This window comes from Aulonocara stuartgranti, assembly GCF_965226115.1.
Source record: "Aulonocara stuartgranti genome assembly, chromosome: 18".
Taxonomy (NCBI): Eukaryota; Metazoa; Chordata; class Actinopteri; order Cichliformes; family Cichlidae; genus Aulonocara; species Aulonocara stuartgranti.
The window spans coordinates 12,531,212-12,551,324 of NC_138954.1; the positions used below are offsets into that span (position 1 = coordinate 12,531,212).

Below are 20,113 nucleotides of genomic sequence, written 5' to 3' on the forward strand. Positions count from 1 at the left end.
TCCAGCTTATATGCAGGCTGTTTGGTTACCTCAAAGACTAATAATTATTTTAAAAGGGTGAGATAATTAAGCATAAGCCCTGTTTTTAAAGGTCATTATTATTATTATTATTATTTTATTATTTTATTATTGTTGTTGTTGTTGTTACCATATAGATTATTTAATAATGATCTAAATTAAGTTCCTGTCTTACTGACTTAACCATAAAATGTTTTTTGTTTTAAAAAAAAAAAGGATGCCAGAGACTTGTAGTGCTCCCTCCTATTCCACAGGGGGCGCTCCTTGCGAATGTAGAGTGTTAAGAAAAGGGGAAGGGTTGTGTTCTTCTTTTCAGTATTATGAATGGAAGTCTGTTCTTTGATTTTTAGCACTGAACTAGTTTTCGCCAACATTATCAACTGATAACGAGCTTAGCTGGGCTCGTGTAAATAAGTTCAAGATGTCTGCGAGCGCCGTGTACGTCTTGGATTTGAAGGGAAAGGTAAAGTAACAGTGGAGGGGCGATGCTAAGCTAAGGTTAGCCTAGCTAGCACATTCTTGCTTGACAGATTATAATGCGGCTCAGTCTGCAGCGAGCAGCTAGCGTATCTTCAACGGTTCACACTGCAATTTAGAGGGTTTACCTTGTAACGAAAGTCAGCAATTTTCAATTTATATGACAGGTGTCACCTGGAGTGATGTCAGGCGATAGCGTTGAATAAAAATGTAACCCGATGACTAACAGCCAGGGGACCAGCTGTTAGCAGCAGGGAGTTGTACACTGAATTTACAGCCCGGGGGCTTGTGATGATGCTTTGTGATTTACACGAACAGTCGGTTTTGAATCCGACTAAATCAATGGAAAAGTGGAAAAGACATAAAGGGCATGAAAAATTCCTAAGGTATCAGGTTTACCTGTATTTAGTTTCCACCCACGTCTCTGCTTTAGCCTTGCAGGTGTAATAATAACACGTGAATCCCTTTTAAATAAAAAAAAACTTTAAGTGTTTGGTGTGAAGGAGATTGCCTGCACATATGGAGATGTAAATATCTGTTGTTATGATGATATTGTTGCTATATACTGCCCTGGCTTTACATACATTCTGAGATACAGTGAATATACTCATGCCTTTTCTTTTCTTTTTTGGGCAGCAACGCATGTTTTGAGCTTTAATGTGAAAATACAGTGACTTACTGATATTAATGAAAGCTGCACATGTGCTGTTTTTCTCTTTCAGGTCTTGGTGTGCCGAAATTATCGGGGAGATGTGGATATGTCAGAGATTGAGCACTTCATGACCCTTCTGATGGACAAAGAGGAAGAGGGCACGCTATCACCAATTCTGGCTCATGGCGGCGTCCGTTTCATGTGGATCAAACACAATAATCTCTACTGTATCCTTATTAATCCTCAAAACACATCAACATTTACGGTGTGCACGTGTTGTACTTACTCTCTGTCCTGTAGTTACACTTCTTAACACACGCCACATCAGTGGTTGCAACATCCAAAAAAAATGCCAGCGTCTCCCTGGTGTTCTCTTTCTTGTACAAAATTGTTCAGGTATGATTTAATTATTCACCAGCTTTTAGTTAATAACAATAACACATGCATATACTTTTGCTACAAGTGCAACGTGTTTATTTGTGTTGTTTTAGGTTTTTTCAGAGTATTTCAAAGAATTAGAGGAGGAGAGCATTAGAGACAACTTTGTTATCATATATGAGCTCATGGATGAGCTGATGGACTTTGGCTATCCTCAGACCACTGACAGCAAAATTCTCCAAGAGTGAGTATCCTCTTAGCTGCTGTCTCACTGCAGGTAACATGAGGGTTCATAAGTGCTGGATTTTCAGGGTCATGGGTCCATTTTTATTCTTACACCAAAGAAACTCAAATGTGTAAAATAACATTTTAGTTATTCATAACTAAAACATATATAAGCAAAGTCATGGGGCTCCTAGCATACTGTAACAGTTATAAGAAGCAAATTACTGCCATCTAGTGGTGAAACTGCAGATCGCAACCATATGAATACCCTTGGGCTCACCCTTTAAATGTGTGTAGGAGAGGTTGTGGTGGCTACGAAAAAGTTCTTTAGAAACCATACAACATGGCAGACTCTCTAAACGTGAACCTAGTCTGTTTTCAATGAGGTATACAGAGCAGGTTGAGGTACTCATCCAAGACTGAAAACTTATTAATAGTCTTTCATTGATACCAGTATTGATTGATACCCCTGAATCCTACAATTGGGAGGTCTAACCAAAAGTTGAAATGTTGTGTAAAATGTAAACAAGATAGTAAAAAGTGATTTTTTTCAAATCTCATGAACCCAGATTTTATTCACAGGAAAATCTGGGTTCTTACCAAATGTTTAATCTGTGAAAATCTTAAGAAAAAAAAGGTTGAAATTAAAATTTTGAGTTTGATGATGTCAGACAAGCTCTGTGTTTTTATGATGTTCTTTTAATACCTGATCATGTAGCCGGTTAACCTCATTAGTTGCAAAATTTTCCTTCAGACGTTTCTTTTTAGTGCCACTTAATTCCCACTCTTTTGTTGCCTCATCCCAACTTTATTTTTCGACTTATTGCTGCCATCAAATTCACTCAGAGCTAAACCTTTGGTGTGTTTTCTACATTGTGTTGTGAATAAAATGTGGGTTTATGAGATTTGCAGATCGCTGCATTCTGGGGGGTTTTATATTTTACACAGCATCCCAACTTTTAGAATTGGGCTTGTAATAAAAGACAAAATAATCTCCATGATATAATGCTGCACTTTACAGTGTAGGTCTGACATCTGTACAGCTGCAAAGTTAATCAAAAAGAAAATGTTTTTGAAACCAGTTTATTTCAGTTTAAGAAGAAGGCTCTGGGTTTCAGTTCACCTGCTGACTGGCTCGTGTGTGGAGCCTTCCTCCCACAGTCCAAAAGACATAGGTTAGGTTGTTAACTTGTTAGGTTGTTAACTTGTTAGGTTAACTGGTGATTCTGAATTGGCTTTAAGGTGTCAATGTAAGTTTGAATGGTTGGATGTCTCTGTGATGGACTGGTGACCTGTCCAGATCATACCGCACGTCTCTGGAGCACTCAGAGAAAACATACACAGAATGCGCCCAGCTGAGCCTGAACCAGCGCTAATCGCTGAATCACTCTGCTGCCTGAATAAACGACAAGATTATTGGAAATTAACTTTAGGGTGCTTTTTGAGCTAACCATACTAAGACAGCTGTTGCTGATAAACAACTGGGCCTCAAACACAATGAGTTCAACAAAGCCAGGCTATCTCTTCCTTATCTGGATTCACTTACCATAACATTAGCAATCGTGATAAGCAGTCATGTGAAGCCAGTTATCAACTTGCTCAGTAAGCCAGACTTTCCCCTATGTGTTGACATGAATCGGGCGTTATTGGAAGCATGTGACGAGAGGCTGAGGAATCTGTAACGGTAGATAAAACGTAACTATGGGAAAAATGCAAAGACGTTAAGCACATGATACAGACTGAAAGTAACACAGCTGCTGCAGACACGTCGGCAGGCTATTACAAAGCTAACTGAGCGAGAGCCGTGGGTGTGTGTGTGTGTGTGTGTGTGTGTGTGTGTGTGTGTGTGTGTGTGAGAGGAAAACCACTGTACAGTAGATTAGTATTAAAAGCACCGTGCGAATGTTAGAGCCCTTTAAGCGCTTTGGTCAAGATTTGCTTTATAAATAAAGTTGATCCTATTTGAAAGCTGGATGTTTGTCATTATGACGCAGGAGAATCTGGTGGATTATAATTGAGTATTTCATTAAATTAATGTTTAACAGACAGTTTTATCCTTTCAGCTGCTGGCTGAGAACGAGCAGTGAATAAAATCAAAAATGAAATTCAAACATAGCCTTAAACCTACGTATGCCTACAAATGGGTATCAAGTTTTAGGATCATAGGGGGAAAAAATCAAGGAATAAAATGGCATGTAAGGAAAAAAAATACTTTTGATGCTCCTACTATACGTGCACAGAAATATAAGGGGTCTTTAAGGAATGCTGACGCTAATTTCCAGAGACCGGCTTGGTCAGTAGGTGAGGATTTCTCAGGTTGGTCTTTAATCTCAGACATAACCTGTTTTGGGGCAGGTTTGGTTCGCAGCACAAGTTACCCTGGCTACGTAACCTGTTAAGAAGTGATTGACCTTCGTAGTACAAAAAAACCAACAGCCCCGAAGTTTCCTGAATAAAAAAACACTGTAATCACTCAAACAATAAAGTGCATCTAATCTCAGTAGAAAAAACAGTAGATCTTAAACAGAGATCGTTTTACCTGCGGCTGAATGCAGCCAAATTCCTGTCATTTGTAATCATTACTGCTTTAACTGCTAATTTCCCGATGACATTTTCTCAGGTTTTCAATCAGTGCAAATCACTGTGCTAAAAAGCATATTTGATTGTTTTATTTATTTATGTCCGATTTTTACAGTTTGCGCTTTCCCTTGTGGTATTATCCCGTCATTTCTGCATACCTACAAGTCAAAAAGATCTTACTGTCATCACCATAAACGACTGTAAATGACCGTTTAGTCTTTCAAAAGTGAGTGATGTAGACGTGCAGCAAACCAACTCTGGATTTCCCCCACATGAGTACAGTAATAAGTCAGACAATCCTCCCTCATAAAATCAACAATCTCTGTTCTTCTTTGATGTTTTCTGGGAACTCGCCATCTCAGACAGTTAATTTCCCCTTTTCTCAGGTTTTTCTCCTGTTTACATTTTTTTGTCTCTCAGATACATAACTCAGGAGGGCCACAAGCTAGACACTGGAGCCCCGCGACCCCCCGCCACAGTCACCAACGCTGTCTCCTGGAGGTCAGAGGGTATCAAGTACAGGAAAAATGAGGTCTTCCTGGACGTCATTGAGTCAGTGAACCTCCTGGTAGGAACTTGTTTTAGAAGGCCCGAGTTGCATAAGGAATGCCGGTCAGAGTGTTTGTAAACTTCCTCTCCCGGTGCGTCACAGCGCATTCCGACTGTCCAGCTTGCTGTTTTGTGTGTACAGTCTTTGATCGCTAATATGTGCTTTCATCTGTTCCTCTTTACTCATTGACTGTCTTTCAGGTTAGTGCCAACGGCAATGTTCTCCGTAGCGAGATTGTTGGTTCCATAAAGATGCGCGTCTTCCTTTCTGGAATGCCCGAGCTACGGCTCGGACTGAACGACAAAGTTCTGTTTGAAAACACTGGACGTGAGTTGTTTCTTTGCTGCTAAGAAAAAAAAAGCATTGAAGCTTTCGAGCAATAAATGAATAGTTGATGTAATAATAGATGTAAAAATAACCAGATGACAGTGCTTTTCTGTCATTTAAGCACACATAGTTCTTGTATCTTTACCTAAGCGCTTTTATCTAACGTTCACACACGCTCACATTTTGATGGATGCATCGGAGGGAACTCGGGGTTCGGTATCTTGCACAAGGATACTTTGACACATTGACAGAAGGAACTGAGCCAAGCCACTGAGATTCTGATTGGTTGACAGCCTGCCGTACCATGTGGAAAATCGCATTTTATTTAGAACAACTATTTAGTCTGTGCCTGATTCGTGCTAATTTGGTTAATCGCGTTAAATCGCCTCTGATGCTTGTATTTGCAGGAGGGAAGAGTAAATCAGTAGAGCTGGAGGATGTCAAGTTTCACCAGTGTGTCCGTCTGTCTCGCTTTGAGAACGACCGCACCATCTCCTTCATTCCTCCCGACGGAGAGTTTGAGCTCATGTCCTACCGCCTCAACACTCACGTGAGTAATATGTGGCTGAACAAGTCGAGTAGTTAGAGTCCAAACCAGAGGAAGGCTCCGAAAGGGTCTGACACACCTGCAAACGGACATGCAGTGAACATACATACATAGTGCTGTAACAGTGAAAGAACTGGGCGTATATTAAAGGAATCCAGACAGATAATCTGATTGGAATGAAGACTGTGTACACGTGAACATCCGGATCTGCTTACTGCTTCAAATCAAATGAGGTCGTGCATAGAATTCACTACTGAAATCTGATCTCATCATTTAAGCTGAAGCCACTTGTGGAAATAATCAAATTACATTTACCCTTTAAAGCAGTGGTTCATAAACTGTGGGGCAGGCCCTACAGGTGGGCAGTAGAGCCACTGCAGGTGGAGTGTGGGTGACCAAGTAGTGAAACTAAATTTGAATGAACAGATTTTTGATTCTATGTAAACTAAAAACTGTTACTGCTGATGCTGCTTTGTGACGATTATTGCACTGAAATTCAGCTTGATAGAAATTAAGGAGCATTTTCTGCATCTGAAGTGGAAGCTTTCCAGAAAATGTATGAGAACCTCTGCTATAAAGCCTCCTAATGTCACCTTAGTGAGTGTTTTTAATTACCAAGAAGATAAAGTGTTTGCTTGCTTCTTTTTGGGGGACAAAAAAAACCCATTTCAAAATGTTTTATGTTGGGCTTTTCCTTTCAAAATGGGCCTGTAGGGGGCAACTACGCAATTGGTCTGCTTATAGTTAAGTAAGTGTTGCTTTATTTTCCCATATACTTTATGTTATGCGAGTCTTTGCGTTTTTCTGTTATTTCTGGTTTGATTAAAATAGATATTTTAAGTAAAGTGAATTTGAACCAGAACTAATATAAAAAAACAGGTTAAAAATATTTTGAATAGAACTCCTTTGGGAGAAGGCTGTTTCGGGGTGGTAGCGACGGTGGGGGGTTTGTTGCAGAATTATTTGTATACAGAAATACGCCTGTATTCATGAGCCAGCAGCTTAGACTAGTACCTCATCTGTTCATCAATGTTTTTCTCTTTAAACAGTTTTATTCATTATCAAGAAAAGCATAAAACATAACAAAGCAAACAAAAAAGAAAGAAAGGAAAAAAAAAAGAAAAGAAAAAAAAACCCCAAAGGGAATATATTAAAGTCATTATATACCTGTACAAATACACATATGGGGTAAATACGCCTGTATTCATGAGCCAGCAGCTTAGACTAGTACCTCATCTGTTCATCAATGTTTGTGATAACCACAGAAGAAAACAGGTGAAACACAACCACACGGTTTAGTACTTGGTCTGTGGTTGTCACACATAGGCGTGTGTTATGAATAGTGTTTAACTGTGCTTTTTTTCTGAAGGGGAAAAAAACACTCTCAAAAAACAAAAAGAGAGCAGATAAGAGCTCAACCATCATCCTCTACTCTCAAAAAACGTTTAAAATGACAAACTTTTTTCGATGAAAGGAACTGATAAATTGCATTTGTTGAGTCAAATGGTAATCTATAGGCAGACTTACAATGTTCTGCCAGTTTGGACTCGGTTCATGGTTTCTATAAGTGTTTCACAACAGTTTTACCAGTAAGCGTGCCGGAAAGGAAGTGGTGTAGTTGAGCAGAAGTCTTTCAGTTTTAGTTAACAAGGAGCTGCAGCGCGCAGAACTGAAATTGTTAATCTAAGAAGCAATTTTTCTTGGTTATATTACTCAGCTAAGCTTCTTAATACTTTTTAAATTGTCTGTATTTTATTTTATGCCTTTTAAGCCCTTTACCGTATACGTGTAAAAACTGTTTGAAGGATGGTTTCTTTTATACTTTGGTTTTTCCATATTATACCTGCTTCTATACCATAACATGTGCGTCAGATTAAGCACGAAGGCTGTCTGCGTGTGGACAAAAAATACAAACCTGTTCATTTTAAATCCAGATCTGTGCTTGCTGGGCATAGTTCATAAATAAAGATTATTTATATAGAGCCAAATCACAACAACAGTTGCCTTGAAAGCGCTTTATATCGTAAGGTACAAAAATACAAAGGAAACATTAAAGTTGATCAAACAAGATTAAAGTTCAGTCTCTTGTAACTTGATGATGTAACCGTCTATTTTAAAAGGATATACCAAGAAGCAGTTACATAATAACGCAGATTGCAAAGTCACTCCAAAGTTTTGAGCAATCTCTGTTTCTCCCTAATTTTCCTTTACAAGATTTCACACAATACAGCCGACACCACTGCAGCATGAGTATATGAGTATCTTTTGCTGGTTGCTGTAGAAACAAAATAAATGTACAAGCTAGTCTCAAAATGACTTATATTCGGTTGCTGTAGTAACACCTGCTGCCCTCTGGGTGGCGACTAAGTCATGTGTTATTTAAAGTGGTGCGTTCGACATTTGTGCACTTAAAATCGATGTGGTTTTTCTGTTTCAGGTGAAGCCCCTGATCTGGATTGAGTCTGTTATCGAGAAGCACTCTCACAGTCGGATTGAGTACATGATTAAGGTTGGAAGCTTTTTCAGTGGGTACATTTAGTTGCCCGCGTCATGTGTAGCTGAACTATTATTGCTGTCAGATTTAAAGAAAAATTTAAGTGGAGTTACAAATGATTGGAGCTCAGCCTGGCTTAAGCTTCTATATGTTCAGTCAGGCAAAGCATACAGCAATTATGATCAGGCTGCTTATGTACTGTATCATGTTGTCATGCGTGGTAACTCTGACTATTAAGGTTTTAAATGCGCATTAAATTAAGCCCTGTTTTAATACCCTGTTTAGGCAGAGCAGCGTGTTAGACTTGACCTGCTTGTTTTGGTTCTTAGGCAAAGAGTCAGTTCAAGAGGCGTTCCACAGCCAACAACGTAGAGATTCACATTCCCGTGCCAACGGACGCTGACTCACCCAAATTCAAGACCACAGTGGGCAGTGTGAAGTGGGTGCCTGAGAACAGTGAGATCGTCTGGTCAATCAAGTCTTTCCCTGTGAGCAGAAACTGTGATTCACGAGCTTCATACATACGGTTGCAGAAATTGTGTAATATTACCCTAGGCTTTTGGATGGTAGTTTGCTTATGTTATAAAGCTACACAATTCTGGTTTTTATTGTTAATAAAAACATGCAGATTGTAATTATACTTCTCTGAAACAACGCGGAGCAGCTGTGGGCCTTTATACAATATGGTTTTCCTTTTACAAGCTGAAACACAGTAGATTTATAGTTTGTTTTCGTCTTTTATTAAAGAGCTTGTGTTGCAACTTCTCACAGGGTGGAAAGGAGTATTTGATGCGAGCCCACTTCGGCCTCCCGAGCGTAGAGGCTGAAGATAAGGAGGGGAAACCACCAATCAGTGTCAAGTTTGAGATCCCATACTTCACTACCTCAGGCATCCAGGTATGATCTCCGTCGAGCGGCGGTTTCTCAAATAACTTGTCAACCCTAAGCAAACAACAAGCTGTTAAACAAAAAACAAACACTGTCTCTGTTCATACAGTAAAAATGTATTCATCATCCCTTTGTGACATACTGTCTGTAAGCATGCTGAACTAAATGCTGCTTATTTACACCTGCGGTTTTGATTATTATTTTGGGTTTAGAATTCTTGGTATGTAGCAACATCACACAGCTGTCCCCGTTTCCACAGCTGGAATTCAAACAATCCACGTCGGTCCTGTTTTTAGCCAGAGGGGGCAGTAAGGGAGCACTGCTAAACAGTCAGCTTCCCTGTGTGGTTAAGAAATTTCTAGCATTGAGCCAACCAGACGGCAACTGCTCATCAAGTTGAACTTGGCCCTCTGCTTTTCTGTTAATAACAATGATATAAAATGTCAGTCTTGTTAGCAGGTGAGTAGATTCATTGGATTTTGATTGCCTTTGACCTGAAACTGAGACAGAAGCTAATGTTTAGGCTTCATTTCTGCTCCATGTTTAAATGAAATCTCTTGCTCGCCGCAGACTTACACACATGCACTCTGCTCATACTGTATAATCACAGTTGTCCTGTGATTATATGTGTAGCGTTTTCCCATGTCTTGATGTGAGGAAACAATGGCGACTTGACAAACTTCATTTGAAAATATCATATTATGGCCTCCAATGAAAATAACAGTGTTTCCGCAGGTACATTTGCACAATTATACCTCAGTTTTACACCAGCCACAGGTAATTTAGCGTTGTACTTTTTATCTAAAGCAAGAGCTCCTGAAATATCCTTAGGGATACTCTTAGGGGTCAGATGTTTAAACTTGACATTGTAAAAGCTGTTTTTTAAAGAATGTTGGGCAAGACATCAATGCCACTGCCTAACTGTCTTAGGAAAAGAAAACACACACACACATTTTGCTTATTTTATGCTGTTTTCAGGTTGTTTGTCAGGCTGTCCGTTTCTCTTTCCTCAACATTTCATTATGACTGTCATTCTGTACATTAGTCATTGGCATATACAGTGGTCCCTCACTATAACGCGGTTTCGCCTTTTTACAGCACATTGTTTTCTGCGTCCTGATTGGCTGTAGACTATTGTCAATCAATCTCGTGCCATGTCTCCTATACAGTACAGAATGCGTTCAGCTTGTCAAATTTACATAAATCTGCGATCGCTAGCAGTGAGACTCTGAAGTGCTGCACTGTATGTTTGTAAGTTTTCTCCCAACTAACACAACAATGTCGATGAAACATTTTGCACCATCAAAGACGCCTGCGGTAGCTGCGGAAGGTAGAAGTTACCGTATATTTCAGACCATAAGGCGCACCGGATTATAAGGCGCATTAAGCGAAACAAAACAGATAAGTCAAACGTTACTCAACTCATTCTTCTTGCTTCCTTTACTTCCGTACCATTGATTCATTAATGTTGAATTCTCTCGCAGCTGCTTTATTCCCATGTTCTGAAAACAGGGTTTGATCTTTGGTTTCATTCTATAGTACTGGGCTTATTTTTCTACAAAGGTTTGAACTCCCGCGATAAACAAGGTACCACTGTATCACGAAGAGAGCATAAAGATCTAAACTGTCACCGGGTTAAAAACCGGTTTTGAATGTATTTATTTAACAGCAGGTCAGATAAAACCAATAACACAACATCAGACAATGTACCATCCATCCATCCATCCATCCATCCATTCGCTTCCGCTTATCCTTTTCAGGGTCTGGTTGTTCTTAGCCGTCACTTGAGGTGACTTTTAAATGAGCTGAAGGCAGCTAATAACACCTGTTCACTAATATTCAGTTTTAACATGAATATTGAACTCACCCAGTGAGGGTGGGGTATGTCCATGTAGGATCTGAGAACTGAAGGCGGAAATGTATATATATTTTTTTACGGTTATCGAAACTTAATGTATTACAAATCTGAAGTGTGGGACAATGATGGAAGGAAAGCACGTGTGAAGCGTGTGAACATCCATACCTGAACTCATCTGCTGCCACTGCTGCACCAGAACCAGCTCTGGCAGCCAAACACAAACACACTTACTCACTCTGGCTTGATTCCTTCACAGACATCAGTACATGTCTGGACACTTCACACATGCGCTCCTTCACGTGAACCTGAAATCATCTGAACGTGTCTGTTTCATCGCTTTTACAGTCTTGTGTGGGGAAGGGCATTGCGAATCTCTCGTAGGTATATTAAGGAAGTAATATACCTACGACGGTTACATAATTAACCCTGCGTGTGTCTTTTGTTACACGTAAGTCAAGGACATGCTGTCACAAAAGCTGTAGCGTCAGTTATAACTCAAAGCACTGACGCGTATGTAAACGTCCTTCTTCAGAAAATACTTTAAAACCACAAGTGTAGTCTTACTAATAAGCTGTGTCATCAACTTATAGTTGACTCTTTGAGACTGCTGGAGACTCCTCTCTCTGCTGCTAACACAATTTCAATTACGTCTGAACTTTTATTACTGTTTTCTCTGTGGCTCCCATTAAAAGAGCTAAAAGGTCATATTTTCCAGCGTCTCCACATTTCCTATGGTTCTCGATAAAACTTTATTAAATTCTACGGATATTATGCAGCCCACTCGGAAACGAGACGCTGAACTTAATTGAAATGCATGATAGTTGTAATTGGGTTGCTTTTTGGCAGTATAAGAATGCTTGACGTTTTCTGTGGCAATTAGGTAGCCGAAAGAAATAATCCCCCATTCGTTCCTTCCTTTAAATTACTGTTTGCTCATAAACGAACAGATGCTGGTATAAGAGCAAATGTATGAATTAGTGCAGTAACACAGGTGGCTTTGCACAGTGATGGGATGAAGTGTTTTTCCTACATTAAAAACTGACATCATCTGTAAGATGGTAATTAATTATTTAAAACACACACACAAACAACATTTAAACTGTGATGTTTAGTACGATATTTGTAGTTGCAGTTTGTATATTCTTTGTTTCGGTGGAATAGCGCATCAGTGTAGGAGATGAATCCTCTTTTTTGTGGTTTTCTTCAAACACTGGTGACCTTCGGTGACTGAAACACACTCAGAAAAAAAGTGTTTTCTCATCACTTTAATCTGTACACACCCTGCAGAAGTGAAATTGTGCCTAGTGATGAGAATAAAGTGGTCCATATCCACCGCCTCTTATTTTCTTTACATTTGTTTATTGCATTTAAAGTCAGACGGAGGAGCTGGAGCATGTCGTGGTCTCGATCGCTAGTGCGGAGAGAGTGGAGCGGGAGATTAATCCAGGATCTGTGGGGAGTAAAGCGATATGACGGACTGTTGTGGTGCACAGAGTGCTCAAAGATGTGGCTGAACTGATCAGTTTATGTTTCTAACTTCACGTATGGCCACAAGTTTGAGTAATGACCAAAAGAATGAGATCGCAAACACAAACAGCAGAAATGAGGTTCCTCTGTAGTGTGTGCTCACGCTTGGAGATGGAGCGAGAAACTTTGATAACTGGGAGAGAGTGTGAGTCAAACACTGATCATCCACATTGAAAGGAGCCAGTTAAGGTGGTCCAGTCATCTGCTTGGTATGCCATCTGGAGGCCTCTGAGTTGAAGTATTAGGGGCTTCCCTAACTGCTAGGAGACCGCGTGACATGCTGGAGAGATTATGTCTCTCTGGGTGGCTGGGGAGAGTTGGCTCTGCTTAGATAGCTGGATCCAGATAAGTGGCAGACATTGGAGCGATGGGGTGGATGTTGGATGTTGCAAGTATAATCCTGGAATTAAAAAGATCGTGCTGATGGTGATCAGTAAACTTTTAATTGCAGGGCAGTATTCAGTTTTTCTTTTTTTGCAAAACCTGCAAAGGCATCTGAGATGTTCGTTTTACATAATTGTGTTCGCAAAACTATGTAGCGCTAAACCACAACTCAAAAAACGTGATTATCTATGAAACTCCACCGTGAACAAATGTCAAGATCGTTTTTTTCTTTCTCGGCTTAATTTGTAACTTCCTGGAAGGAAGCCACCTGAAAAGGTTTGAATCTGAAAGCCACAAAGCACCCCAGGGATTTTTACACCTAACGTACTTCAGCTGAGTGCTGCAGGTTGCACATTGAGCTTCAACCGATTCATTAAGTTTGCCTGCAAGGTGGGGCTGCTTGCAGCGTTTTATCAGACTGTTCAGATGATCACTCAAAAAACATTTTGTACTTTACACTTTGGTTGATTTGTAATATTGAGAGAAAAAGGAAGTTGTAGTCGAATTTGAGAAGTTATAAAGACTTGTTTTAAATTTAGTAATGCAATGAACTGCTCTGCACATGTTTAGAACATATAAACAAAGTGTTAGAATCAGTGATTGAAAGGTCTTCAAAGTACAGAGCTTTGATTGGGAGACCAGAAGCTTGAGAAACGTCCCCACGTTTGCATTGATACCGTGGTGCACCCACTATTTTAGAGGGAACCTATTAAGAGCCATATTCCCATCAAACTCTTGTTTCAAGCCTGTAACCTTTCCCTTATTACAGGGCAACGGCAGACTGGGTCTCAGACCCAAATGCTGCCAGTAACGCCACTCTCTACGTGTGAGAAGAGGCCGTGAATTTTAATTAGACACATGTAAATATCAAAGCATGAGAAAGTTCCTCTTAACTCTACCACTAAGTGTAGGGAAGCGCACATGTGAAGTGTGTGTGATGCACGTAACTCCACCTTATAAACTTAACTAGAAAATGGAGCAACCCCACACTTTGGCTGAGTGGCAGTGAGAGCAGAGCTGCTGTAATATTTTCAAATTGTGCTTCTTTAGGTGAAGTCGAAGGAACCCAAACATGCTGGCAGATGGTTTCTGAGCCATAACTTCTACCAAAAGCCTGATAAGTGCAGACCACACATGCAGTCTGTACTTACCAAACTAGATACAACAAACATCCTCCTTTCCCCTTCTCATCTTACAAGCCATAATGATATTTTGCGGAGGATGGCTTTTGGTGCCGTTTTGCTGACTGCGTACCCACGGTCAGGCCGACTGCATGTTTGGCTGCAGCGTTCGAGGAGAAGTGCTGTGCCGGCAGACTCGGTGATCCCACGTCTATGCGCTTGTCGTCATGTCTCTGGTGACCACGGCGCTCTCTCGCTCTGACCTCACTGTGTACTGGAAGGTAATAACAAGGCGGCCGGTACCGAGGCCTCACCAGAGCCCTGCCACCACTTGACCCGCAAATTCCTGCGCCGTATATCCGGCTCCTAGCTGGGAACTGGCATGATAGAGACATGACATGGTGACGTCTCCCAGAGCGGGGGTCATGTCAGCTTCAAGATGGCTTTGCGCCTCATCCCTGCAAATTATGACACCGCATATTGTTTTTTTTGTGTGTTAGATGTGCCAATTACACAGTATTTACCATGTAATTACCATGAAATTCTGCTTGCATTGTGGTATGTTGTTGTGATATTATTCAGATAAGTGAAGTGAACTATTTCAGCATTTAAAAAAACTTTTACACACACACTGTGCCAGTGTCATTTCCCACACCTGTCCAGGGAAAAAAAACATGTGTGCAATCAAAGATGGACATATAGTGAAGACGAAGTGATATTTTTAGCCTCTCTTCTCGAAAATCAACTCTGTGGTAACACTGGGTTGGTGAAATATCAGTTAATGACTTGTGAAAGTTGTATCTCAATAGTGCTGATGTGGAATTTTTTTCCCCCTTTTTTTTCTCTTTTTTTTTTGCTCCCAGGACTTACAAAAATACAGTTATGTAAATTATTTTTGTGTCTCCCTTGAAAGCTGTTCTGTAGTCGCTTCCCTCTTCTCTGTGTGACTCATACTACAGCTTCCTCATCAACAACAAAACTTTTACTACAACTCACAGCTCACCACGGCCTTAAAAGCATATCTCTCGACTGCTGAGCGCTTATCAACCTGCTGCTTAGAGAGGCAACGGGTGCTTGGTAACTTGCTATTATGCAGAAAGCAGTTGGAGAAAATGCCAATTATCGTTGTGGGTAAAACATTTTTAAAAAAAAATGCATTCAATAAAAGAATTATACATGTATATGTTTTATATATATATGTTTCTGAAACCTTTAGGTTTGCCATTAAACTCTTAAATATGCTTCTTCAAGAAGCCCAGTGAGCAACAAAGTAGTGCAGCTGTTATGAGAAATAACTGTTTATTTCTCAAGATTCGAGAAATAAACATACGTTGCAGTTTTATAAAAACAGCAAATGGAACAATAAGTGCATGTTGGGTGGAAATAAAACCACATCTTTAGAATAGGGCGGTGTGGTGGTGCAGCGGTTAGCACTTAGAATTGAACTGACACTGGGTGTGAACTCGAGTGTGAATGAGTGTCTTTCTCTCAGGGTCGGTCTCCTGCGACCGGCAACCTGTCCAGGGTGCACCTCGGTTAGAAATCAAGCAGGCAGTTTACGTTGTTTTGTCTTTTTTTTTTTTCTTCTTTTCAATGCACTCACTTCCTCTGGGTGCTATCATTCTTTGTAGAGTTCACAGGCTTGTATCTTAGGTGAAGTGTCAGCTGTCAGTTTCCTGTAGGTGTGATTTTTGTTTTGTTTTGTAGCTTGTCCTTACCAGGTTCATACTGGGATGGTAGCCATAGTTAGATTATAGTTAGATGCCCGAGTGCAGGTTAGATGATAAACGTAAAAGTATTTTTTTAATATCTCAAATAATTTTATGAGGAAATGATTCATTGAATATACTCTAGAATAGTACATTACTCTAGAACTTTAACACCGTATTATTGACCCCTCTGTGTGTGTGTGTGCGTGCGTTTGTGTCTATATATATATATATATATATATATATATATATATATATATATATATATATATATATATTAAAAAAAAAAAAAAAAAAAAAAAAAACACCCAGCACGCCCCTGCGGGTGGTTTATCCTTCAAGCTCGGGTCCTCTACCAGAGGCCTGGGAGCTTGAGGGTCCTGCGCAGTATCTTAGCTGTTCCCAGGACTGCGCTCTTCTGGACAGAGATCTCCGATGTTATTCCCGGGATCTGCTGGAGCCATATATATATATATATATATATATATATATATATATATATATATATATATATAAAATTTTTTTTTTTTTTTTTTTTAATTTCAACCATATTTATATCAGCTGCTTTTTCTTTTTTCTTCCTCATAGGTGCGTTACCTCAAGATCATTGAGAAGAGTGGATATCAGGCCCTGCCGTGGGTGCGCTACATCACCCAAAACGGAGGTAGGTCACTTCACACTGGTGCTGTTATGAGATACTGCATATGTGCAGGTATTATGCAACAGTTAGGCAATGCAGTGCAATGTGGTGGGAACTGACCTTGCACCCATGCAGTTCTATGAAAAGGGGATACGCTGTAGTACACGAGGCAATGTGGCAACGTCCTGCAAAATGTGAGAAAGTGAACTTTCTTTGTCGAGCTTCCCCGATCTTCACACTGAGATTACCAAGGTTGCACATGTTGGTCTTTTTGCTAATGTTGCCAGTAATTGCTAAACATCCTCATCTCATTTCCTCCATATTCCATTCATTCTGGGTGGAAAGCATCAGCTGCCTCCACTTGATTTCTCTCAGATTCCCCCTTCTTTTTTTTTTTTCCCCATTTGATTAAGTCCTGTTCATTTCCTTCCCAGATTACCAGCTCCGGACTCAGTAGGCAGCGCCTCAGCCGGCAGTGGGCAGGTGGAAGTCAGACGGGGTGGAGTCGAGCCGCTAATGTGCTATCAATGGCAGGTGGCAGTCGTAACAGCGGAGGATTGCCAGTATCTCCTTTTAGTTTAGTTTTGTATTTGTTGATGTTACATTTGTTTATGATCAATGCAAATCTTAGACGGAGCCTTCAGATAGGCAAGGTTCGAAATTGATTGTTTCACTTCAGTGTGGCTCCCGATACGAAGGTCAAGTATAGCAGGAGGAGTGTTTACATCACCCGATGCAGCGAAGAGTCGTGCACAATCTATCACAGTGGGTCAGATTTGTTAAAAAAACAACCAAGTGTTACATTTCCAATTTAACGTTACTGTAATCAGCTACACACAGGTCAACATCCCACTCGGTCAGCCTGAAAAGTTTTTTGTATGAAGCTGCTTTGTTCTGCCACAATTCCTTTTTGTTGACGATGTGTATATATTTTATTATATGTTAACGATCAGTGTTATTAGTTGAAACAAACTGTAAATTGAAAACAAACATGTTTTGTATCATCTTCTTCATGTGATGCCATTGATACGTGCCAGAGTGTTGATTTCCTGCTTTGCTGTTGTGCTGTTAGTTGGTCAGTTTGACTCCCTCCCCCCCCCCAAAAAATTAAATGCGGTAAGGTTCGGTTGCATGGTAAACAATTAGAAATCCCTACGTCCCACCCCAGCAGCTGTTTTTCTTTCCTCTGTCTGTACCTACACGCTTTTAAACCATTAAATGTCTATTTAGAGAAAAATGTTCCATGGTGTGCTTGCGTCATTTTGTATATATCATCACAGCGAGCTGTCGTAGTGTCACATGCAAACACCTGTCGTGCAGAGTAGTGAGGATTGCTGAATTGAGGGAAAACTTTGGCGAGGGGGTTTCCTGTATCAGACCTGTGGTTGTAGCTAACTCTGGATGGTTCTTTCCACCCTGGTCCTGTAGATCTTTTCAAACAGTGCGCCTCTTAATACCCCTGCCGCCATGATATCATAGGCAACTCTGTGCAAGCACTCCGTAAACAAGCAGGAGAGCTGGAAAGGATGTGACTCAAACTGTGGTCAGCGATCGCAGACATGCTCAGGAGAAATGTAGAATGGACCGGCACAGACTACTTATTGTTCACGCCAAGCCAAGCTGCAGTGGTGCGGCATGAGGTCACTGCTTAAGTTTGTCTTGTAAGGGGACTGTGATACTCCTAATTCATGTGAGTCACTCTGAGCAGGTGTTGAGGGTTGCAGTGACCACATTACCTGCAACATGGCCAGACTTGATTTTATCATTTAGATTCCAGTTGTCTTTATTTTTCTTTCGAGGCACCTGTTTTTGAGAAACACCTACGCAGCAGGTGTTCACAGTCTGGGAACAAACCTGAATCATTATCCACCGACAGAAATGTTTTTTTAACTTTCATTTTTTTAGAGAAATTATCAAGATGAAGTTTAATGTTCACCCGTGTGAACTATAAATACAAGCTTATCTCCAGCGCTCTGTTTTTTTCCATCCTCCAGACGTTTAGTTGCAAGAACACAAGATAACATCTTATATGTTAAAATGCATCTCGACTTTGAGCTTTGTTTTCTATATGTAACACCCTTATATTTGTCTGATATACATCTTTATTTAGGTGTTTTCTTTGTCAGCTCACTTGATATTTTTTGCAGAAAGCATGTAGCTGCATTTGAATACAGCAGCACTGACCTGAACGGCAGGTATGTTACTGGTAATTACACCTTCTCAGATCAGATAAATTTTATCTTCCCTAACTCCACCTCTGTCTAGAGTTGTTTCACAACTGCGTTCTACAGATTTTTCCATGATGGTCTGTTTATTCGTTCCGGAATTATTTCAGATCTTACTTTCTTAATAATTTAAGCACCTCTTAGTCCAGGTCATGACATCTCTGCAGCACAGCCGTTGGTAAAATACACTCACGGTTGACTCTCACTCACTGGGGAACAGTTTCTGCGATACTTGGCAGTGCATGTGAAAGTAGCGTTTGGCACATGATAAGAAGGGCACATTCATTAGGCACATTCAGCCTGAGACGAGTCAGAAGGGAGTCCTGACATAACCTCATGTTGCAAGATTGCTTGCAGAAGGTTTGGTTGCTGCAAAAAATAAAAAAATAAGCATACCCTCACATGTTCACAAATATTTAATGCAAACATGCACTCTTCTCTAAGTTTGACCGCAGAGTTATAAAAATATGTTCCTCAAACTCAAAGCTTCCTCATTTATGTTTAAAAATGTGTCACTTCAGGGAATTCTGAAAAAGCAAATTTGTAGAAAGTGGAATATTGAGACTCAGTACATGCATGTAAAATGTTAAAAATAAATAATTCACAAATAAAAAAAAGACAAGAAAACTCAGAGGTGTCAAACAAGCTGCCAAGTGGTAGATTATAACTGATTGTGCAGCTTGCAAACTCATAAATACTTCTAATTGTTTAATACAATGCATCGCTGTCACTGGCGTGGTGATGGCAGGCAAGTGAATGACAATTAAACTGCTAGTTTATTTAGTACAAAAGTCATCTGTCAGGGTGTGTTGCGGTATTGTGGATTAATTGTAATCTGCAAACTGTAATACATGTAGCGGGGCGTCAAACGTAAGGCCCGGGGGCCAGAAATGGCCCTACAGAGACTTCATTCTGGTCCATTACACAGAAAAAAGAAAATGTTGAGGGCATACTTTTTGGAGTTTTACTTTCAGAAAAGTTCCTGTTTTTTCACTACCAACAAACGCAATTCAGGGTTTTTTTTTATATTATTATTATTATTTTGTTTCGTTTTGTTTTTTGCAATTGATCATCAGTTTTTTGTGTTGTTTAAAAAGGACATTTTCTTTTAAAGTTAACAAAAACGTTCTGCTTTATAGTTACAGGAAAGTCTGGGAAATTAGCTACCAGAAGTTTTTCCACAATTTTCCACATTTATTTTTTTACAATTTAAGTTTTGCTGACAGATTTCTAGTCAGATTTAGTATTTTTCACTATGTAGAAACACTGAGACATGCTTTTATTTTGAAAGATCCTAGGAATTAAATGTGTAAAAGTCTTGACACCGGCTTCATTTTTTGACACTGAAAGGTGAAAAATTTGAAGGTGTTTCTTTTTATTATTATGTAGATCTTGTTTAGAATTGTATTATTTTATTTTATAGACAGCTGTGGCCAGCCCAAATGACTACAGGCCTGTTGCACTTACGCCTGTAGTGATGAAGTGCTTTGAGAGACTGGTCTGTCAGCACATC

General features: G+C 40.0%; 1 protein-coding gene across 1 annotated transcript; it reads left to right on the forward strand.

The window, feature by feature from the left end:
- Window positions 1–282: 282 nt before the first annotated feature.
- Window positions 283–17,614, forward strand: ap1m1 (adaptor related protein complex 1 subunit mu 1). Its single transcript, XM_082514837.1, has 12 exons — window positions 283–481; window positions 1,218–1,374; window positions 1,476–1,543; window positions 1,639–1,769; window positions 4,751–4,898; window positions 5,081–5,207; window positions 5,615–5,757; window positions 8,192–8,263; window positions 8,578–8,736; window positions 9,020–9,145; window positions 16,324–16,399; window positions 16,810–17,614. Exons 1-12 carry the CDS (start codon window positions 440–442, stop codon window positions 16,830–16,832), a joined length of 1,272 nt encoding a protein of 423 aa, XP_082370963.1. The 5' UTR covers window positions 283–439; the 3' UTR covers window positions 16,833–17,614.
- The last annotated feature ends 2,499 nt before the right edge of the window (window positions 17,615–20,113 follow it).

Bases quoted from the DNA above. Each gene is read 5' to 3' on its own strand.
- ap1m1 (XM_082514837.1), top strand. From the start codon at position 440: ATGTCTGCGAGCGCCGTGTACGTCTTGGATTTGAAGGGAAAG. The intron at 1,375-1,475 runs GTATCCTTATTA...ACGCCACATCAG, and splicing joins CAAACACAATAATCTCTACT to TGGTTGCAACATCCAAAAAA. The intron at 8,264-8,577 runs GTTGGAAGCTTT...TTTGGTTCTTAG, and splicing joins GGATTGAGTACATGATTAAG to GCAAAGAGTCAGTTCAAGAG.